We start from the raw sequence: 24,698 nt of genomic DNA on the forward strand, positions 1-24,698 counted from the left end.
GGTCACCTTGTTTCCCCAGGTGGAAGTTTTTCTGTATGTTTATATAAATCTTCAGGATTCAAACACTGGCTTGCTTTGCTCTTGGATGCAAGATCAAGCCATTAAATTTTTTCCTAAAAAGATGATAGGAAACTGCACCAAGACGACCATATATCAGCCTGAATAACAGAATTCAGCCACAAACCCGAAAGGCTTCTTGTCACGAAGCCAGATACATTAAAAACAGAGGTATTTCCATGGACAGTACAGACAGAAGCATCTTTGTATCACATCCAAATTCAACAGGCACCGAGCTGATAGACATTCCAAGATGAACAGAAACTGGTTTGAAGTATTTGATCTTAAAACTCACTGTAGAAAACAAAGATCCAAGACAAAGCCTGCAGAAAACAAAATATCTTGAGGAACAGACCTGACTGAAGTAATTGCTGCATTGAGTGAAGAGGTCAGCTGCAGGCAGATAATACAGAGTATTTGACAGCTGTTAGTCATCATTTATGAACACACCAATTTCATATTCCATTCTTTCTTGGCTGAATAACTTGGTGTCAAAGCAGGGCATCAAATCACTCAGAAAGATCAATAGGAATACTATCCCCGTTTTGTCTGCTTAAAGATACAACAACAACAACAAGGATGGAGAAAAAAAAAAATCACTAATAAGATGAGTGTATTGAAAAAGGAGATCAAAAACCATCACTTGAGCCACTAAAAAAACTGATGTCGAATTAAAAAAAAAATGATAATAATCACAAAACAGATTCTCTTGAGGGGAGATTTTCAGGTTTGCGTCCCACATCAGTTTTTCTGCTTTTACTGAAGAACAGTTTCTTGCTTGTGCTGTTACCTATTCTAAAACAAACAAACAAGCGGAAGACAGACACAAGGATGACACCCAGAAGGCAGCATGAAGGTTGACCATTGCTAGCTTAAAATACTGCAGTAATATATTCTGCACTTTATCTATTCTAAAAGTTATTGTTATGACATTCTGTATAAGAAATGAAATGTGATTATAACAAAAGTATTCAACCATGTATGTACCTTTCATTCTGTGCGTCACTAGTTTTTTTAAATAAAATGTAAATTTTATAACCCAACATAAACAAGAAATCTAGGAATAATGCTACTATGTGTATAATATCAACCATAATTAAACCTGGATTCGTCAATCCAAACCAATGGAGTAGTTCAAACTGTGTTGTTATCTGGCCATTAAACTTATATTTACCAATTAAATAAATATTAAAAATATGTTTAACGGTTAAAATACATTTACCAATTTAAAAAGTTGCATTGCAATGACTAGGACTATGAGAAAAAGTCCGTAGTATTCCAGTCCTGGAGTCTCCATATGCCTAGGCTTTCAGGGCTGCTCTGAGCTCTTGCACCAGCTCCTCTAACCCTGCCTCAATCTATGGAGCAATAAACAAGACAGTAATGTCTGGAGTTTTGTTCTAAAACGCTGAAAGCCCCACCATGTGGGCACAGATACCATTATCTAATCCAACAGTCACTACCTACTAGAATACATCTCACATGATGGCTCTCCTCCTCCCACCACTGAGTCACTGCAACAAACAGAGCAGCTGGCTGCAAAGAGGCTACACAACGCGTAGCCGAGCTAGAGATGCCAGCACCAGATGCAGGGTGACCTCAGCTCCATCTGAAGCATGCTGTCGTCTACAGAAGAGCAGCTACCTTCTGACTGCAAGTAACTGCATGCGCTCTACGGTCAGCAATTTCACTAGATACAGTCAACCTACTTTATCACTGTTACAACCGTTTATAGAAAAAAAAAATTTAAAAGTGAGTGCTTTAACGTGTTGATTATTTTGAACTTAGCTGCTAGTTTGAGTTTTAATAGCTTAACCCTCTAATCTTCTTCTGCACAAGGTCAGAAAAGGAAAAGGTGTGTCTGCTATGGCCCTTCAAATTTGCAGGAACTTACTCAAATAATAAAACCTGAGTATCAGCGATAAACTTGCTCTTCCATCTCTAATATTAAGTATTTATTCATCATTCCAAAATTCAGCATTTACCAGAGAGCTCACTCTCCTGTATGGTCACATAAACTTACTGAATACGGATCTCAAGACCTACACATTAATGTTTATGTACCATGGATTGAACACACACCACCCCCCAAATTTCATAATTAATTTACAAAGAGAAAATATAGTCTAAATCATGTCAATACAGATTGCAAATTTCCATCAAACACGGGCAGCCTGCACTGAGACCAAGAGTCTTCATGAATAAAAAGTACACTTGATGCACCAATAACATAACCTCAGCAGAAGCGATCAATATTTGACCTCTTCCCATCTTCCTAAGCGCTCTCAGTTGCATGAACTTCACTTTGCATCATCTAAACTGAACTCTTGTTATATGCTCTCACTAAAACTCTTACCAAGTTACCCTTATCTTTTTTCAAGTGCTAGACAGTCTGGACAGCTTCTACCTGAGCATACCGCACATCGTTTCAGAGAAACCCAGACAAGAGTTAGCCAACTCGATAAAATAAGCAAGAAACAGACACTTAGAAGATCTGTTTGACTGTTCAAAGGCAAGAGGTTTGTGAAGTGAGTTTATGTATATGCTCTGGAACTGACAATTTCTTCCAGTTTCAACAGTGGTGAACCTCTCGTTCTTTAAACAGTAGTGAAATGTGAGACTGTTTCAATTATGTCTTTTTTTAAAGTTTGTATCAAAGAACACTTTACACTTAATTTAATGCAAAATTATAAAGGCATTTTAACTGATTACGTGTCTCATGATTTTGAAACACTATGCAAACCTAGAGGTCGTTATAGCTATTTCCAGTGTTCAAACAGCTTTCCCCTGATCAATCACCTTTGCATGTAACACTTCCACTGTCAATTTGATTTTCCCTGTACACTAATATTAAAACATCCTAAACACTAGTATTTGGTCTACAGTTTGCGGTCCATCCGTCCCATCCCCCCCGCTCCCCCCCCCCCCCCCCCCCCCCAATGTCTAAAACCAGGACACCAGCTAGGTATTACTTCTCATTTCTCATTCCATTTTGATCATCAAAATCTGCAACATCACCGAACTCCTCCTGTTCTCCTTTGTACTCATGTATCTCAACTCGCATAAGCAGCAAGGACTTATTTTGTTCAGCAAAACACCAAATAAAATTTGATGGTTCCCAATCCCAGTGATGCAGGAGGAACTGCCTGTTCTTATGCTCCCCACACTTCCACAGCAATTCTCCTCTCTTCCACCTTAACTAGGAACTTCCCTCAAATGCTTTATTAAAGCCCACGAACACCACACAAACAGCATTTCTTCTTTTGCAAAAGAAAATATTATCTGGTTAATTATTCTTTTCTTCAAAAGTAGTTCTAAAGCTTTTCACATTAGCAAGGTCAAACTAACAGGCTTTCATTTCCTTGATCAAAAGAGATTTAAGGTCTAACAACAAGCTTTTATGTTATAAGCTCAAACCACATTAGTTGGAAATAAGAAAATAAGAGAAAGAACTAGGTTTTATCGGTCAAGCAAAAACTGGTAACCAACCACCATGCCAAAGACATGAAGAGGCAACTATAAACCTAAAGGGTATTAGACAGAGGATTTCTAATAGAGAAAGGGATCTATTAATGCTCTTTGATCAAACCTCATCAAGCCTAGTTTTCCTCACTTTGATCTTTTCAACTTATTAAATTCAAGTGTTCTGTTAGTTTACATATCTATCTGGCAGAAGCCAGGTTGCAGGATGTCATCTGTGCACATCAAATTTTAGAAAAAAAAAAAAAGATTCTCAATAGAAGAAAAATCTACCTCCATTGGCAACTCCCTCAGTGGTATTCTAGTGAGTATGGTCAGGACAGAACTAATTTCATAAAAGGGAACCACAATAACCAAAAATCTGGAAAAATGGAGAACAGTTTCTAATCCCAATTTCATGTTTTGCACTAAACAGAAAACCCCCACAGAACTGAAAATTTTGCAGAAAATGTAAGATTTCAAAGCGACATTTTTAGAAGTGTTAACTAAGATACTTGTCAGAACCATCCTTCAAGCAACATCCATGTTCAATTGCAGCAATTAAGGCAGCAATTTTGCCAATGTAGTCAAAAGACTGCTTAATAGAAGAGTGCTCTTCTCAGTCTGCTAAACATGTCAATGTTACCCAACATCTATAGCTATTCAGTACTGTAACCAGACGGCACCCACTACCTCTCCATAAAGCCAGTTATTAAGTCTCTGAAAGGCAGACTTGACAGAACTAAGAAAAACTTCACTGTGAATGGGAAGAAACTGTGAATGGAAAGAAAATGAGGCACTAAAAAAAAAAGTCATTATTATACCAGAACTCTGTTTTCCAGAAACTTTGAGGGCAAGAAAAAAAATGAAGTCTTTAGGATAAGATAAACAACACTGACTGAGGGGTCTTTTTGCTTCTGTCTCATTTTGCCTCCTGTCCTACTATGCAATGCAGAGGCTGGAAAGATCCACATGGCTGCTGCAGGCTGTCCCATCAAACTACCTCAGCAAGCTCAACTTGAAAAGTTTACACTGATGTAACTTTGACCTGCTGGAAACCCTTAGCTTAGACATTAAAAAAAAACCCCTTTGATTCCATCTAAACCATATCTCTGGGATGCAAACTTCATGCAGATTTTCTAACACGCACAGCACACAATATAATCATATGACAGTATTCTACTGACCACTCTTATACCCTAAACCAAAAAGCCAACTACTATATTATATTCATATGCCTATCTCAGATTAGAACTGTTTGCTTAGTTATAAACTAATCAATCCATATACCTTTAAAGAAATCCCACTTCATCAAAATAAGCTGTTGGATAAATGGCACAATTTCAAAAGCAAAGGAAAACTGGGAACTGTACATCTGGCCACTAACTAGGGAAAGGTCACGGGCTGTGGGAAATCGGTAGAAACCAGGCTACCAGGGACAGAAAGTGACAGGCAAACTTTCCTTCCTTTAAATTATTATAGCTACATTGCTACTGAATTGTGGGATGCAGGTTTTTTAATTTCGGTATTTCCACACGTTTTCAAAACAGCTCAAATAATGTATGTAGTAATTACTAATTTACAGGGAAAAAATATAAATTCTTCTACCATAGTTAAAAATTAAGATGAGCAAAATTTGCAGAAAAAATACTTTTAATCTGTAAAATAAAAAGCATTCCTTTAAGTCTATCAGTAAATAAGAAACTGCTAGCCTTGTCAGCCTTTGAACTTGTACCATCTAAAACTAAGAAGCCTCCCAAAAGACGTTATGAAAACCACACCATATCAATACTACTTTCTAGCACAGTCACGCACCAAGTTTTCTTTAACAGTATCATCCCAATCCATGATATAAACTAAAACTGTAAGCAAACTTGAAGTATTTAACAATTACAAAACCCCCTAACATTCCGCTGTTGTGTTTATGCGAACTTCTAACATTTTTGAGTACTTACGACAGCAGTCGGTCAAGTTTTGGTCCATTACGTCCCTGAAGGACAACAGGCGGCTTGTACACCTTCATTATTCCTTACAATCTATACACTTTCTCTGTTTCTGGTGTTCTCGGTCTCTTTATTTATGAAGCAGTGATGATTTTGAAGTTATTTATAAACATTAACTCATTAAATTCCCAAGTGTCATATTAGATACCAACTCAGTGACTCATATTCCTGACAATATATTTATCATGGCTAGAAGAGAAGGTAAATTTACATGCACGAGTAGCACACAGAGGCATGCCATGAACTAATCTTTTAAAATGGTATTTGACATTAAGTAACTCTGAAGTTATTAACAAATACGTATGTCAACTGAAGTTGGCTCATTATCAAACAATCAGTGGAATTTATAAACACTGCCTTGACTACCACTCTGACAAAATGAAAAATAACGCATGTAACAAAAAATCCCTTCATTTTTGAGGATCAAAAGTGGAAGCTGGAGTGTTTTAAAGCTTGTTATTACTGTACATAAATGAGTGCAAGTTAAGGATAATTACAGTTATCTTCAAGCACTCCCTGACAGAGAAAGCATACACCATGTGCTAAGGTTTCTTAAAAGAAAGTAACAAAGTCATCAATTCACCAGAAAAAATGATTTCATTGACCACCTTATGTGTAATCTTGGCCTCATAAAAACCTCAGTGTTTTAGATCGCACAACTGGTCCTAGCAGCTTTACAGATTGTAATCACTGCACAGTAAACAATGCAAATATTCAAGTAACAAGCTCTGCAGCAAAATAAACAAAGTAATATTACTACTTCAGCACTTTTACACAAAATGTGAGGCATCTAAATCCTTTCTAAAACAGAGAAAAATCTTTGAACCAAAATAATACACTTTTTTTGGCAATGACCTATTTTAATTCTTTAGTTCCCAATTTCCCCAAGATCCTAGAACACCAGTTATAAAAGTGAAGGAAAACATCGGCTCAGTTGAAGAGCTCTCTTTAAATATGCCATTCTTCACCAGTCACTCCTTTGGCAAAACATTTCTGAGGAAATGTTTCTATTTGTGCCTAAGAAAACCCTGAAGCTACAAGCCACATAATTTAACTTTGAAATTAGTCCTGCTTTGAGCAGAGGGTTGGACTAGATGACCTCCACAAGGTCTCTTTTTCAAATTTAATTTTTATGTAAGCAGATTTTTTTTCTCTGGCTTAGAATAGTTTCAAAAAATACTTTCCTGAACTTAACACAGGAGTCAGTCAAACACTACTGAATCCAGGTACACTTAAGGGGAGGGATATGAGACCAGCACTTAAAGACAACTATTATCAAGCCACACCTTAAACAAAACCCCCACCCCACAGACACACATTTCACAAGCAATAGACTTAGCAAAGCCTGCCTGTCTACTGATCTGTCACAAATCCCATGTTCCTTCCTACACAGTAACATTTATTCCCTTCTCTTGCATTCCCTGTAGTCTTACTGCTCCCCACAGAATTCATTTCTGCCCACGCTGCCTTTACCCTTTACTGAGACTGGAAATGTCACTTGTAGATATGTTAAAAGTAATATATACCTAAACCTTTTCTTCCCAACTATTTACTACTCTCTACATTATGGTAGTAAGACTATTGTTATTACAGTCTGAAAGCTGAAAGACAGTTACTACAGAAGAGAAGTTCCAGGTTAGAGTTAATTGAACTGTATTATAACCATATAGTTACAGTAGTAAAGAGACTGGAGAAGCATTTGTGAAGTGTTCTAACAAAATTACATGTTCTTCTTAGGCTTAATGACACAAAGCCAGTACTCTTTCCACAGACAATCTGGCTAGCAAGGAGTGAACACTCATTCCAGTTCTCTATCCTTTTTTAGGGGAAAAACAAATCAAAACCTGGACCAGACTTCAAAAAGGACATTATATTAGATGAAAACAAGTAGAGCACAGTGATCAAATGAGAAAGTGAAGCCATAAGAATGCCATCTGATAGTATGTCCTTTACACACAAAAAATTTCAAAGAAAGATTTGCAGAATTCTTAGTATGGGGCAGCACTTTTTTCTGAACAGACATCCATCTACAATGTTTCTCTGAAAAGTATTTCAGCATTATAAATTTCAATTAATACAGCCTTCTAAAGGAACAGATGGGAAATACAAATATTAAAAAGCCATTACTGTAGAACAGAAAAAATATCAAAAGAAAAAAAGTTTTTTAAAAGTCTGTCAAAAGAAGTGACATAAAAGACCTTTATCATGACAGCAGACTTGCACATAAACACATCAGACAGATCTGTAATGAGCTTCTTGCTATTTGTTTTTAAACAAGGAGACTTTCAGACAAAGCAATCCCCGCTCAGATTTTAGAACGTACCACAGAAAAGAGACAGACAAGTATGACAAATTTTGATGTGGAAACTTTGTTCAACATGTATAGCTAGTTTATCAGATCTGTGAAACGAATTATTCCCAAATTAGCAATCTAGTTCTGCTCACCTTTGCATAAACAAACTAAATGCAAATTATCAAAATAGGAAAAACTTCAGCGCCAATTAAATCCAACATGTTAAAATATTTTTCCAGTTACCAATGAAAGCTAGTAAGTGCATTTACACCATCAATCTGGACCACTTCCTATTTATTCAAGGATCCTGTTCCCTGCGTCTGTACTGCATGTGACCTAAATCGGTCCCAGCATCCCTTCTGGATGGGAACAGCTAATCTCCTGGGAGTATTTCGATGGTAAAATAATCCAGGATTGCACCACAGGCAGTATGCTTGAAACAGCCCAAGGTCTTGCTGTTTTCACTTAACCCAGTCTGATAGCACTATCCTAGAAGACTTTGCCATTTCATACACCCATATCCCAGACACTCAACCTACAGCACTAACCCATATTGCCATGCAACAAAAGTGGGAATATGGCAACTAGAAAGTTTGTTCCCAGAACTCGGGCACATGATTGATACATAGCGATTAAAAGGAACTGAAAAAACCCCGTATGTTAAAAATTCTACGGGCCTGAAAAATATCCCACAGGGCATGGGACAGGGTACAGTGGCTTCTCATTGAAGGGAACAGCTTAGCTTGGAGGAATGCCGACTGGTCAGGGGAACAGGGCCTGCTCCCTGAGGACAGCACAGATATAACCAGTATTGCTACAGCTGAAAGTTAAACTAGTAAAGGTTCCATAGATTTATACACTAAGAGCAGAAAATGACGGTTTCTTTGCTAAAGAACTAATGTAGTATAAAGGCGAACAAGCTTTCCAATACAGTATTTTGATTTAGTGCATCCACATTCAGGAAGAAAAATTGTCATTCTCCATGATGATTTAATTCTCTACTTCTAAAGGTTAAAACTTCCTTCCTTGCTTGCTGCTTTCTTCTTTATAAGCGTGTGTCAAAAACTGGAGACACAACAGTCACTGGAAAATTAGTTAGTCTGGTTGAAAAATGACAGCAGTGAAATCTTCCAAGGCTTTCTATCTGATCTTCAACTCTTTCATGACAGGCCAATAGCAATTGCATTGTTTGAATGGGTGGAGATCGTGAACAAGGAATCTAGCCACAATCAAAGTTTTTACACAGGAAAGCTGCACTACTGAAAACTGTAAGCATATAAATGCTGCCCTAATGCAAAAGAGCAATTATAAGTCCTTGACATTTAATTTCTCATCATTAGTGAGGAGTTACTACATTCTTTAACTGAACAGCTGTTCACTTATAATACTGTACCTTCTCTGGATTTCCAATTCTTCTTGTGATGGACCATTTTGTACTTGAGAGGGAAGCTGTGAATTCTGTCGAGGCAATGTAGGACCTAAAAGTGAAGACAGTCCATAAATTAGTGATTTAAACTTTTACTTTGCAAAAAAGCACAAAATCAAGGAAAAAGGCCAGCCATCACATGACATTATAGGAACTGTTTACTTCTGCTTTTTAAGCCAAACAAGCTCAACAACATAATATAGCAAATAAAAACTGCAACAAATGTTACCTACATATTTGCAGAATGGATTTATTTCACATGGATGAAAAGGTTTCACAGAAATGCAAAATAAATTTTATATATGATGGATCTTGACAAAAGCTTTGAAAAGCACTCCAACTCTGAGATTTTCTTAAACCAATAAACAAATACTCTTGGAAGAACAGAAAAGGCTCAAAAAATTAAAACACTCACCTAAATAGAACACTGGAAATGGGGAAAAGGAAAAAAAAAAAAAAAAGAACAGGAGAAAAAACATCAGAAGCTTATCACCATATCGAGAGAAGGAAGATAAAGTATGTTTCTATAGGTCATAGCAAAATTTACTCAGATTTTAGCTCATCAACTTGGATCAAAGACCTTCCTTTGTGGATAGGTAAGTATTGTGTCCAAAGGAACAGAGGCATAACACGAATGTACAAACCGTGCATTCTGCTAAGCACAAGAAATGCAAAAGAGAAGGACATGCAAATTTATCTTCAACTTTTACTGACGGGCAAGTCTGTATTATTCAAATACATCCTTCAATTAATTATATATGCTCAATCTGTCTTCTAAAAAACAAAGAGGCTTTTCCACTTTCCTCACAAATGTATTTACAGCACAAAATTATTTAAAAAAGAATTAACAGAAGTGAAGGATGAAGTGTGGAATGGAATACAGTAGATCATTAATGCATTGTTTCTGTAAAATTGGGTAATAAACCAGGAAATTATTTAGACCATAGCTACACTTAAGATTATGGAATTTATAAGCAAGCAGAATTAAAAACAATAAAAATGTATCCAGTTCTGAAAAGTTCCCAAAGCAAAACAGTAATTTCTTGCTGATATTCCACCAAACTAGTTAGAGTGATGGAGTTGTAATGAGATCTCCCACATCTCAAATATCAAAATGTAGAAGCTGTTTGCCATCTGAACTTGTGAAAGTCATCCAAAAACATGAAGAGACCATGTGTGATATATTGGGACATCAAGGACAGGTCAGACTCAGCAAATGAGTGCCCTGTTTAAAGGCTATACATAAAGGTTCATTTGCTCAAAACAGCACAGTGGTCACACTGTGTTCATAAAGACAATGAATCCTGAGAATTATGAAAGTGTATACTAGCTACTGTACCCTACAGTTAAAAAGTAATGCAAGAACTTAGAAATGTAAAACATTTATCTTCTAGGAAATGTACTACAGAGGTTGTGTCTTTCTTATTTATTCTTTTCAGCAACCGTTAGGTCCTCATACCTAAGTACACGATGTTGCCCTGGATGTACTATTTTTGCTTGGAATATCTCCAAGAGATACCCACAGATATAAATCTGTATTATTTTTAATGCAAAAGATTTAACTGCAATGATAATTAAGTTATCAGTGAATAGAAACATCTGTCATCTTGTTTGTCTGGAAAACTTTTCTCCTTTAAAACTTCTGAAATCACACGTCCTCCTCTGTCACCTCCCCTGCGTGACAGGTGGTAGGTAGACTTTTATGCCCATTAAGCCATGACTGCAGCTCCCAAGCAGCCAGGCTGTTTGCTGTCTGCACCATGCTGCAGCCTTTCATGGACTTTTAGAAGTAGACACAATCCGGCAGCAGCTGTGTTGCTGCTTAAAGGTGCTATATAACACTACCACTTGCCACATCTAATATACTCCCTTCCCTCAGATCTGCAGTTTCTCAGTATGAAACACATTGACCTTAAAAATTAAAAACAAAGAACAAAAATAAAAAAAAAATGGTCATACTATGGCCATTTACCAACTGGCACTATTTTTTACTGAAAATACAGTAGAAATGAAAACTTCCAACTTCCACCCCTTTAATCTTTAAGGGTATTTAACAGGTTTTTTGGACAAGGTATTATCATGCTGCAGGAGCTGAGTTTGGACTGCCACTCTACAACCCGTCTGCCAGTGTCCGCCCAGCTCGCTCTTTTGCTAGCACCACTGGAAACAACCATCTAGCTTCACTTGCACTGGCTATTCAAACCAGCCTAGCTATCAGAAAACCTGTTCTCATAGTCTCCAACTTCGTTCTACAGCACACTCTGTCAGAAAAATCATGTTCCCTAAATTCTGCAGAAAACAACCATCAGCAAGCCAAGCTAGCGTAACCTGGCCAACCTACTTCAGTAAATTATATGCTTCTTTCATAGCTATACATGCAAGAGAGCCAAAACCAATCACCTGCTCACAATGAACAGGGTTGTTCTAGTATTTCTTACACATTTTTGCCATAAAGAAATGCAACCTGAGTATACCAAAGGCTTTCAAGAAAGAAAAGTTCAGCTACCAAGTCATTTGGCCTGTTCTCTGACAAACTCCTCTCTGCAAGTGTAGACTCTTAATAACCACCATGCTAACGGACACTAGCAAGTTAAAGGTACATACCAGGTGGAAAAGTATGTTTTAGCCTATAAAATTCAGTTATTACAGCAAACCAAGACCACCACTTCATTGCTAAAATACAACTGTCTGGATAGTGAGACTATAATTTATTATAATTAATAAATAAGCAGGAGCTAGCTAATAAAAAGCTCTCTCAGAGGCTTTTGAACACTTCAAGATACTTCAGAAACATCAACCCCCAAGAGAAGTATTCACCCCCCCGAGAAATATTCACATATACTGCCTGGACAAAATGTCTGATCCTTCTACAGCATCACTTTATCTTCAGAGACCGGTACGAGCCAAGTAAGAGACGAGGCTGAATGGTCTATTCATTCTGCGTTTTAAGGAAAACTTAACATCTTTCTTTTTCTAAAGAAAGCACAGATGGTGCACTGCGGCGCACTCTGACAGACAGAGGATACAATTTCATACTAATTTGTTCAGCAGCCATTCCAGTTTAAATGCTTTCTGTTTTTCAGCTTATTCTCACCTTTGCTTCACCCTTCCTCTATGACAGCTCAGGCAACTGTGTAGTGAGAGATGGACTGGAAATCCAATGCATTAAAAATCCCAGGGGAAAAAGCCTGCAAAAAGTGTTTTCACCAACTAGATCAGGGCCGGTTCTGGTTCTTCACACAGTCACACAGATAACTATGCTGGCATAGCTCAGAGAACATCATCAGACTGCTGGGGGCCGCTTGAGCCAAATGGGCATCCCCAACATCACCTTTTCAAACCACAACCAGAGTTGTAGTTTATCAAATTCCTTAACTTCATTTTCACCTCCAATTGACTTCTTACCTCTGTATCTCCATTCAAAAGCTGAATTAATTCCAGTTGCACAACCCCATGAAAGTATAATTAGCAAGCTGGAGATGGAAACACGTGGTTTCTCCTCCCTCAATGACTTCCAGTTCATCAGTTCCTTCAATCTTTGCAATTACATTGTCTGCTTTGGAGTTTCACCCCACTTCTTTTAATGTCACCTGCCTTATGCTAGCAGTGTTGACATAGCACCTGGCTGACACTGAAGACATGACATCTCTATGAGGTAATAGCCCTAAAAACCCTCAAGTATCTACTGTTCGAGATTGGAACAACACATGTACTACAGGTTATACAATGAGCTACAATGTGTATTTTCATTTGGCTGGACAGGCTTGCTTGGGACCTGGTAACATAAGGATAGGATTTTTGGGCGACCACTGGCAGTCAGATCATGTGAAATCTTCCTCAGAACCCCGCATGCCCTAGGGTTCAAGAAAGCCAAAACACACACAAGAAAACCACTCCTGCAATTACTCTGCTGTTTGGTGTAGAGCATTAAAAGACAAAATCAAATTTTTTAAGAATCTAGTACCTTTACAAAAAATTGGTCAACTATTACACGTGAGAATTTTAGTTTGAGGTGAAGATCTCAATTTTCCCCCAGAGAAACAGTTTATATAAACAACTCAGTAATTAAGAATTCCCACTCTTTCATTTCTCAGTATGTTAGTGCCAAAACTAAGCAACATTCCAATTACACAGTCTGATATTCAAATCAAAGTATGACTGACTTTTCAAAGGAAGAATGGATTGAAAGCAGACAGCACATTAATTTATATAGGCATATGCTATACAGATAAGTGTACTGACTAATCATAATCTTTAGAAAAGGTTTTCATTAAGGACAGTTTGAGTACACCTACTAAGCAAAGAACACACCCCAGGCATGAGTTCAAAACCACAGCAAAAAGATGTATTTGTTGTAGAATAGAAGAACTTTAAAAAAAAAAAAAAAAAAAACAAAAAAAACAAAAAAAAACAAAAAAAACACCAAACCACCACGTTTTACTAAACGCTTAAAGGTTTTCTGAATGAATGGAAAGCGGGCTTTTTCAGAGATCTATACTAGGAAGTAGTAACAAAAATTATTATGGTGCCTCTCTCCCTTGTCTCCAGCTCCTTCTCCTCCCATTCAGAGCCTGTCCTGCTCTAGGACATTACGGAACAAAGGCTGGGGAGACTTGCTAACTGGCCTTCAGCAGAAGCAAAACAGCACCAGTCCTCTAGACCTGGATTTATAAGCAAGACTATGATGGTCAAAAACCAGAGCATTAAGGAGTGACAAAACTGTTCTCCAGTACTTCTATTCAGTGAATCACCTTCCAGCTAAGACTTATCTTTCCTTCAAATATCTACTTCCTCTGACTCAGGTACCATTTTGTAAGTACCTTCAGCTGAACTAATTAACTCATCGCTTTGATTGATTTTAGCAGAGTGGTGACTATGTTGCATTATCTGTATTGAAAGTAAATGCTTTCCATTTCGCTTCACAAGCACTTTTACCTGATCAAGGTAATAAAAGGGGCCAAAAATAACAAAAATATTCATTAAAATACATTTGAATATAAGTAGAGATAAGCCTCCTATCAATGCCAGCAGAGCCTTGGAAACAGAGTGCTGATAACCTGGGTGCTAGGCTTGGCTCAGCGCTAGCTTGCTGGGTGACCTCGAGCAGGCTTGCGGTTTCCCTCTGCCATCCTTTTGTGCAGGGGGAGACAGAGATAAAGCTTCGACAGTAGAGCACTACAGTTGCTTAACGAAACTACAATAACACAATCTTAAAAAAGCAAGTATTGAAAATTAAATATATCAATACCATCTACTGCAGGATATTTATTACCTTTTTTTTCCCCCCGGTTCTGTCAAAATTTGTTTAAATAGCAACGTTACAGATGATGAATGTAACTTTTTGCATATAATACTAAAGAAATGAGCCTTTCTAACAAAGGTGTATTTCCACAGTTATGCTCATGATTTTATGACAACACCCTGTTCCCAAAAGGCAGCAGATTTAATACAGCTACAATGTCTACTGGTAATATTTTTAAGAAAACAAAATGAACCCTCAAGAGAAAAATATATGAACATTCTCCAATGTTTATTAAAACAAAACTTTATCCACAAAATTAATGTACTTGTAGTATGTTTGCCACGCAGGTAAGACCAACTACCACATTTTAATCAAATTCTTTGTGTTGCCCACCCAAACTTTAGTGCTCTCACCTGATACAACACTAATCCTGAAGAACCACACAAATCAGAAGTACCACGCAAGCAACCCTTAAAAGTGAGTATAACTCTGAAAACTTAACAACTCTCCCTTCACTTACAAATACCACAACTAACACTGATGATGTTTTCAATAATCTTATGTGCAATTAAAATAGAACAGAAGTATTTTGCCCAGTGAACAGTTAAAACTTCCTTTAGATTAATATTTTGGCATATAAATCAGGATTAACTATTATAGAATCTAGTAACTACCAAAAAAATTCTTTAATCAATCTCACATTTAAAAGGAAAAGAAAAAAAAAAAACCCAACAACTTACTAGCAAAAATAGAGATATTATCCAACTTCTGACAACACAGGTAGTAATACCACATCATGTTACTCCCTTTCTGACAGGGAGTGCTGACAGCCTTCTCCAGCAGCTTGCCAGGAGTACGGGTATAGCATAATTACTTCATAGCAGTAGAATCATTTTTCTCTCAAAACAAGTTTTAGCATTATGTGAACCACAACAGTATGAGGAGAAGCATTTGAAATCCCCCCCCAGCCCTTCATATATATTTCTCATTTCAGTCTCCTGTAGCCTTTACACTTATTCCAATTAGGCAACCCCAGTTTGTTTCAGTTTGCATTTCCCAAAGATACTAAATTATTCAATCTATGATATGAGTAAGTGCATTCCCCTATCAGCAAGGATTTAATGAACTATCTTCGTTGTAAGAGAGGACCGCACATCAGTATACAGCTGTGGAAAAAGCATGCATCTTTCCCCCATAAAGGTCTGATTTGTCTGGTTTAATAACCCAACAACCTAACTTCTAGGGTTACTAATAATGTCAAAGAAATTTAACCTCAATTTTTTTTCCCCAAGGTAAGACTAAGAAAATAAAGAGACCCTGGAAACAAATAAACAAAAAAACTTTCTCCTCTTCCCCCACCCCCCCCGAATTAAGTGTCATCTAAGGCAGTATTAGAACAGCTTCACTGAAGCCATTCCTGTCCTTGCCTTTTTATCCAGAATATCCCAAAAATCTTTTCAAGAACCAATATATAACTGTTAAAGATTAGTACAAAACCCACCATGAATCTTACATACATGTAATTCCATTAGAAAGAATTAGAATAAGGCTTATTTACAGTTGTATGACATCCTTCAGTTGTTCTTTTGCCACTTTCACCTTCTGCAATGAACAACTCAAAGTAACTCCTCAAATGCAAATTACACATATATAAATCTCCTAATTAGTTTCTTATTCTCTTAGCAAGGCTTTCCTGAGACTGAAGACAGATGCCACACAAAACAACGCCAATTCCAGCTGAACTAGAAGGTACTTTCTGCAGCAAAACTGAGTATGATACCCCTTTGTTCCCCCCATCTCCCAATGCACACTTCCCTTACTCGCCCTTATTCCTTCAAAGGAATAACCCATTTTCTCACACACCAGAGAATTTTCTCAGCCATCTAATTTCCCTTCACTGAACCTCTTCTCTCATTCCAGAGTCACTTTGATTGCAACACTGAGCTGTACTTAATGCAGATATGAAATTTTTCTTTGTAATGCAATGCAAAACCTTTGCAGAAAGCAGTCATCTTTACTCTAGACAATTAAGACCAATTACCAAATATCTGAACACACTGCACATGGCCTTAAAGCCAGAAATCCTCTTCAAATAACCTCTTAAACTGATGACACATACTTGTCATTTGATGAAGGTGTAACTTTTGACCACCTCAGAAAATTATTTAATGAGCAAGTGTTTCAAAGTTTCCCCAAATGAATGCCAGAAACAAATCTTGGTTCTTTTTTAATACGTCTCCGAAACAGTACGGGGCAGGAACTTGTAGCATTAGTAGTCTACGTTAAAATTCCAGGACAAAGTGTAGTTCTGCGTTGTCGTCTTTCTCTTCTGGATTTGCAGGTGGCCTATAATCTGCTCGACTAGACAGCAGCCAGCAAGAAAACAGGGTCTGGTTCAATAGCTACTAGCTAATACAGTCACTCAAACCAGAACGGAGTGAAAACACTTTGACTTTTACATTGATTTAAATGTAAATGTCCCAGCGTAAGAGAAATTAGGACGATCATAAGATCAGCACTACAAATCGGGGGGGGGGGGGGACGGACACGGACGGGACGCAGCATATTTCAGACAATTTCACTGACAAGACAGCCATCAGTTCAGAGTCCTTTGAGACAGACCTGTACTGTTTTTTAGAAGAAAATTGCCAGCTGCGGTAAAGCCTTTAACTCTGCTCCAACTTCAAAGCACTTTCATTCTGAACTCATTAGAACGACAAAAAGCCCATCACTGCGTGCTCAGTGGTACAGGCACCCGTGTCTTCGCCTCTGCTTCTGCAGATCCACTAGAGGGAGATCCTAAATTAAACCACCTCAAATTATGCCAGCAATACAGCAGGTGAAGATGCCAACTGCAAACAGGATCAATGACATTTTTCAAATATATGCAAGAGAAGGAGACTATAGGATTTTGTTTTCTGAAAGAGTCAGAGCCGTAAGTAACAGCTGACTTGCAAACCAAAAGGATGTCCACAAAATAATCTTTAATATGCCTCAGAACTCACTTAGATTTCCAGGAACCCTTGCATAAAGTTTAAAATTCATCTACAGCTTTATGAGCTTCTGAACAGTATGCTCAACTAATATTAAAACCACTTTCCTTTTATGAACAAAATACAACTTAAAATAACCAAGCTAATAAAAGAAAATGCCAAAATGAGAAAACACAGAAGAAAACAAGGATACTGCAAGAATCAAACTTTAATTGTAAGCAATTCTAGAGTAAAAGGGAAGTTATCTATATAGGATTTCTTTATTTTACTTGAGTTGGAGATTCTATATGCTGTTTTAGGAAACACAGCAATTTACATAAATTATTAGGGACAAGTTGTCCTCTTCAGGTACAGATTTTTGAAGCAGTATCGTCAGAATACCAACTAGGACTGCATATGTTAGAAATTTTTAAAAGTCCAGCAGATAAATTGGAAGAAACAAAACTATCAATATATACTGTATTGATCTTCATATATTAGCACAAATTCCTTTCATAACATATACCCCTAACACCTTTTCAAAAAAGGCTGATTTGTTTATAAAAAAAAGGGGGGAGGGAATTGCAATCCAGTGAGGCAGTTGCAATCCGTTTCCTAAAATGAAGAGCTACTATTAGAGCCTCGGAGCCAGTGACCTGTCTCAGTAAATCTTCAGCTATGTCAGAGATGCTAGGGAAAAAAAAGAAAACCCACCAAAACAAAACACCAAGGATTCCTTTCTAGCTGCACTTTTAGGAAACTATACCAACTATAGAGAAAAGAAATGCATTAAACTTTCAGCAAGGAGTCCAATTAGTTTGTTTCTAAATTGCAAGCTACTTAGTATCCTATTTCCATTATTGAAGCAGGCATGTTCAGAAAGATACTTGATCTTTTTTACTTCTTACACTGATACAGGTCAGAAAAATTAAGTAATATGTAGATCATACACTGACAAACCTCCCCACTGATAAAACTTAGGAACACTTGTTGACAGTATTCTAACACAGACACATTATGAACATTTATCTTTAAACATTGTCTGGAAATTGTAGCAGGCTTACAAAGCAATTCTATATGCAAAATTATGATTTTTTTTTTTTTTTTTTTTTTGCAAGCAGCAGTGCAAAACTACTCATCTTCAGACATCCCTAAGCAATGCTGATAATGTTAAGCTTTGTCTTTATTTCATCTTGACATACGCTAGAGCACCCATATGTCTGTGAAATAGGTAAGTGATAGCTAATCTTAAACAGCCGCAACCCTTCCTGGCTGACAGAAGTTACAGAAGAACAGTTATCTGCTCCTGCACCAATGGTGTCCACCATTAGTTTGTGATGCAGCTAATTAATGCATTTTGACTTGTACCTACCAGTACCAAGACAAATCAAGGAAAGAGAAACAAACATCTATCTTACAATTTAGAAAACTTGAAGGTTATAACCAGTCACTATCAAACATAATTACGCAACTTAATTCATGTCCTTGTCAGACCTACATCTCAAAGCTGTTAAGAACAAAACTAGATAGACTCTAGCCAGCAACCTGGACAAGATATTAGTGTCATACTCAACTTTCATTTCACGAACCACACAAAAATCCACCTGAAAACAAAACGAGCCCCCAGTCATCAGGGATTAATTGGTATTAAACTGAATGAAGCAGACAAACTCAAACTGAAGGCCCACTTCAGAGATCAATTAAGAGACTATTGGCAGAATGATCTGGTAGAATTCATGATTTGGGATGAGCAGAGGACTGAATTCTAAGTACAGTGATTTTTAGACTCATTGCAAAGCTCAGCTCTCCTCCTCCTCCCCTCACCATTTAAGAAAATACTGAAGTAATGCAATAGGAAGAAGAGTTATTTTCATTGAGTTGTTTGCTCCTGTGGAATTACAATGATTCTAGGCTACTGTTTGAATGACATTTTGTATTACTAAAGTTACATTTAAAGAAACCCCTAAAAACAATTTTAGTTTTATCCAAGTCTTCACAAACTGAAGTGGCATCTTAGTTCAATAACATTTCTACTACTGAAGAATATAATAATGTAGTTGTTAGCCCACATATACTTTGCATCAAGCAGCAAGAGAACTAGTCACTAGACAAACCACAATAATCCATTAAATGAAAAAACAGATGCACTGACCAATTTAAAAATGAGCACTGTCATGCCTGCCTATGTCATTTCAGCCTCTCTGGTAGCTCAGTTTTAGTGTTAGGAGGAGGAGTTGAATTAAATGATGAAAATATATATACACGTATATATACATACACGCTTGTTTGAAACATGTTGTACCAAACTCTTCAAGTACAACTAATGGGAAACAACGTAAACCCCTCAAACTTGTGGTAATTACCATAAATCAGGCCTTTTCAGACTTTACATCAAATGAGTAGAAACCAACATTTCGTGTGTTCCCAAATGTTGGTTGGGAGATAGATGATAAACAGTCAGAATGCATGAAACGTTTACAATCAAGTAACCCTCAGGGAAAGTAGAGCTGGGGGATTTAGAGGAGAAAACATCCAACTGGGAGGTAGGAGAATGGGATACACAACTGGATTATTTTAGCTGGCAAAAAGATACCTCTAGCTACCCTTTATTTTTTGGCCTCGTATGCTGCATAACAGCATAAGCACTGCAGAATGTATCATCCTTCTTGGTCTAGATAGCTTAGTTTCAAAAGGTAAGTCTTGAAAGAACTATCAGAATGAAAAGCAGCTTGATAAAGTCCCCCTTCTTTGCTGTAGTTGAGACAGCCCTAATAAGGTTATCTACAGCTTTTCTCTCTACAAGAGAAAGAAAACTGGCACATAAGTACTATCTCTTGTTACACGGGCAATCTTTAAAGTTTAACGAGGACAAAAGAATTCTACTTGGTTACATGAACACAAAAGTCTCTTGAAGTCTTAAAAAATAAAAACTCCCTCTGTGTGTGTCCCAGTGTTATATTGATCAATTTGCTGTAGAGCCTATCTAGAATATATTGCAAGACACCACCTGAAGACTGAAAGCCACTAAATTTCCCACCAATGGTTTAAACCCTGTATGTCATCCTGTTCTCCACCTAAAAGAGGACAAATTAAATTATAGATCTGTTGTCTAAATTACATGTGTTCATCTGAATGTTATCACTGGATCCAAGGTCTCCAAGCTAGAAAACTCTGTATGGTAAGAACATTATCTTACTGCCAAAGAGGATGACCTGAATTCCAAAGTTCAGAGGAAAAAACCTCTGAACTTCCAGTACTCATCGAGAACCTCTAATCCAGTACTCATTGAGAAGGAAAAATACCAACGCACATTAAGAACACTGGATGCCTCTAGAAATCCTGAAAAGTACCCCGATTAAGAGGTACGCATTTCTTGGTGAGGTGTTTTGGGTTTGTTCCCTTACAAAAAAAAAAAAAAAAAAATCAAAGTCAGCAAGTTTCTATATGTAATAGGTAACATGAAAAATCTATTTACTTGTTAGGAATTGCATTTACACGGATGGCAGTCAAGTTGAGAATCACTATTAAGGAGCAGTAATTAGGCAGACAAAACACCCAAATAATTAAAATGGCTAGAGGCTGAATCATGATTGGAAACAAGACTTATTGACTTTTATGCATAAACATTTGAATTTTTTCCATCTCTGTATTGGAATAATCTTAAAACAAAAGGTTAAGAGACTCTTACCAGCTTCCTGTGAATTTAATACTTCTAAGGCATGCATCATGGCACTTGCGAAGACATTGGCATCTTCTTTGCTGCCAAAATTCAGACCATACACCTGCCTAGCATCACGCCACTGGTGGAAGGTCTGTGTAGCCTGATTGTACTTCAGCCCTTTTGGAATGGCACAATTTATTACCACCTATAAGCATAAAAAAAAAAAATTTACTTATGTTTAAAATTGCTATTTCATCACAAGTTTCAGCTTCATGGAGATTTTATTCCCTAACCATGTGGGTTAATTCCAGTCCCACAATCCACAAGATCACAATGTTGAAGCACATAGCCATTTCAATTTCAATGCCGCATGAAATCGGTGATGAGAATACACAAGGGGACTAATGAGATCTTCTGTATCAACTTTTGTAGCTTAAGCATTCTCATTTCAAACGATGCAGTGATTTTTTGTAACAGCAATGTAGGCATATCAACAGTTCTGACTTTTAGTAGCAGAGTACTTGACATCAATATGCATTTGGAGTTCAGAAACCCAGTTTTCCGTTAACTTCACAGAGTGTTTGTTAGAATTATGCTTTTTAACCAAGTTATCACCTTCTCAGTGTGGCTGCTGCACCCCTTAGCTTGCCGTGCTTTCAGTAGCCGTTTATGTGGACTTCTACTATGCATCACAAGGTATCATTTTGGAAGATTGTTACAGCTCACATAAAAGGTGATAAATTCTAGCTAGTAGGACAACCACTTACTACAAGCCATCCACTAAGAGGATCCATTGCACTTGGATAACTATATCCTCTCACCTTTTCCTACTGAATAATGGGAGAAAAAAACCAAACAGGTTTGTTCTCAGATGAATGCATCAGAGATCATTTATTCTTGAAATAAGTGTTTAATGACAAATCACATAGGAGATTATCAGTCTATGCTTCAGGTGTATGATAAATGACCAAGAACAGACCAAAAGAATTTTATAAAATGCTGGGAGAGAGGGAAACAGATATAGAAGCTTTCCTCAAACAAAACGATTAGATCTTTAACCCCACCCCAAGTCTTACAAGGCAGAGCATATTTAAAGAGAGTGCTAAGTTTGCCATTTAATCAAGATCTAATAACTTCTTCATCAAGGAAATTAAGATGTAATCCTTGTCGCTCCCTTCTCAACCTCTCAAAGTGGTAGATGATCAGCATTACCAAATGTCAGAAGGCTTTTTTGAATTAACTGATCTGGAGAAATGAGAAATCATGCAACCAACTTCTCATAATACAGGAAAAGCTACGAGAAAGCTGTTGGTACCTACATAGACTGTAGCTAAGAGCAGAGGGTAGGCAAGAAGAAAAGTTCTTAGGTTGACACTTTGCCTTAAAGAGAATCAGATGACTTCTGTGTACACCACTAGCCTTTGTCTCTGTCTGTAGGAAGGAATGGTAAAGAGTGCACAAGGACTATTGCCTTGGAAGTATGTAAAGTGCTTAGTTTATGGGGAAAAAGCCATAATACAGTTTTGCTACTTCAGTTAAAAATACATTTATTATTTAGAGTTGTCATGGTTTAACCTGGCAGGCAGCTAAACACCACACAGCCATTTGCTCACTCCCTGCCCCAGTGGGATGGGGGAGCGAACTGGGGGGGAAGGGGGAGGACACCATGACATCATACGGTGTGGGATAACCCTTTGGCCAGCTGGGGTCAGCTGTCCTGGCTGTGCCCCCTCTCAGCATCTTGTGCATACCCAGCCTTCTCTGTCGGTAGAGCATGAGAAGCTGAAATGTCCTTGACTTAGTATAAGCACTAATTAGCAACAACTAAAACATCAGTGTGTTATCAATGTTATTCTCACACTAAATCCAAAATACAGCACTATACCAGCTAGTAGGATAAAAATTAACTCTATCCCAGCTGAAACCAGGACAACAGTTCCCATAATTTTACTGAAGATCTATTTCTTAATGTTAAAAACAATAACAAAAGTAGCTTAAGATTCCTATTCCAAATTTTCAGAAATTTGCTTACCTGATGATCCTGAATCTTCCTGCCTACTACTCTGAATGTGTTGTTGCCTGTGTGATGATATATATGAACTCTGCTGAATCCAGTCGATCCACCAGCTGGTACCCATTTCTTATTGGCATCATCGTAGACCATTACAGCAGCTCGTGCTTGGCAGATACTCTGTTCACTGTTAAAATACAAGTATTTTAGAGTAGAAGATAAAATTACTTAAGGCAAATCATCACATTTTTGGTTAACTTTTTTTTTTTAAAACTCAAAATGTTAAGTAATACTCCTTGGAACTTGCTGAAACATCCACCTTTCTGAATACAAAGCCGCCAGCACTTTGACTTCTGCTTAAAGGTGTTTGTTCTGAAAAGTTGTGATCAAGACAAACAGGCCTTAACTACTAATGAAAGAGATCAAGGAGAGATTTACTACTTTTTTTTTTTTTTACTTTTTCCCCTTGCAGGTTTTTTCCTCCCTTTCTCCTCACCACCAACCATGAAGTTTAATTAAATGCCATAACCATATAGAACTTTTTCTGCAAAGACTGAAGAACAAAGAATCTGGAGTTGCACTAGCTTCATACAGTTTACATTTTTCCAGTGGCAATTACTTCTACAAGAAATGAGGACTGGAAGGCCCTTGCTCTTTTTAACATATATAGAAGAAAACACACACACGGGATAAAGTTCAGCACAAAAAATTCACCTGCTCATAAATGAAATGCTTTTTGGTGTTGACATATTTCACAACAGTTGACACCTAGATGTAACATTGTCTCCCTGAGAAAAGGTTCTATTCATTACTGAAAAGCGCCATTTCATCAGTAGCTAATCCTGATTATGGCAGTCATCTAGAAGCTAAGGTACAGCCTAAAGTTAAAAGGCAGCATATCATGAATGTCATCATATTAGAAACACAAGAAAGCAGAACATACCATAAACACACTATTTATTAGGAGAGGAGCGGGTGATACTATGCAAGTTGTCTTTATGGGAAATGTCCAGATGCAGACAGGAAATAAAAATAGAAAGGAATGATTTCTTATCAGTAAGTCAAATTCTCTGAACGTACCACTCCAGCACATCCAACATTATAGAAAGCACATGATGCCTGGCTTGCAAGGAATGTGGCTTGCCATTTGGAAAACTGAGAAGGCTGAAGAGACATGCATTCTTCATAAATTACAAAAGAAGTAATGAAATATTTCTTCACATTTTATGGAAGAGGGATGACTCCCCCCCAGTCTTTCTTGGAGTTTTTTGTGGGTTTTTATTGGCTGGTTAGTTGGTTTTGGGGGGGTTGTGTGTGTTTGTTGGGTTTTTTTTAAAAGACCATGCTGAATTTCCCAATATCTTATTTCCATCTCCTAGCACAAGAAAATTCAGCAGTGTATCCAACTGTTTTGTTAACTTTTCAATACTGATGTTTTTGAGAAAACATAGCATCAATTTCTATCACACTTTCCATAGCACTCCAACAATTAGAAAAGCCTCAACACTGGGATGCTTTTCAAGGCTAGGGGAGAAGAGAGAATACTGAGATCACGTCTCTTATGCATGCAAGAG

At 37.4% G+C, this 24,698-nt stretch overlaps 1 protein-coding gene across 5 annotated transcripts in view; it reads right to left on the minus strand.

Moving 5' to 3' along the window:
- ENAH (ENAH actin regulator) overlaps nt 1-24,698 on the minus strand; it is a 107,303-nt gene that overhangs the window by 34,054 nt on the left and 48,551 nt on the right. For all 5 annotated transcript variants that reach the window (XM_075496512.1, XM_075496508.1, XM_075496510.1 and 2 more), the window contains exons 2-4: nt 23,146-23,311; nt 21,141-21,318; nt 9,206-9,290 (exon numbers count right to left, since the gene is read on the minus strand). In XM_075496512.1, coding sequence (XP_075352627.1) covers nt 9,206-9,290; nt 21,141-21,318; nt 23,146-23,311 — 429 coding nt within the window. The remainder of the gene's footprint in view (nt 1-9,205; nt 9,291-21,140; nt 21,319-23,145; nt 23,312-24,698) is intronic.

This window comes from Mycteria americana, chromosome 3 (genome assembly GCF_035582795.1).
Source record: "Mycteria americana isolate JAX WOST 10 ecotype Jacksonville Zoo and Gardens chromosome 3, USCA_MyAme_1.0, whole genome shotgun sequence".
Classification (NCBI taxonomy): Eukaryota; Metazoa; Chordata; class Aves; order Ciconiiformes; family Ciconiidae; genus Mycteria; species Mycteria americana.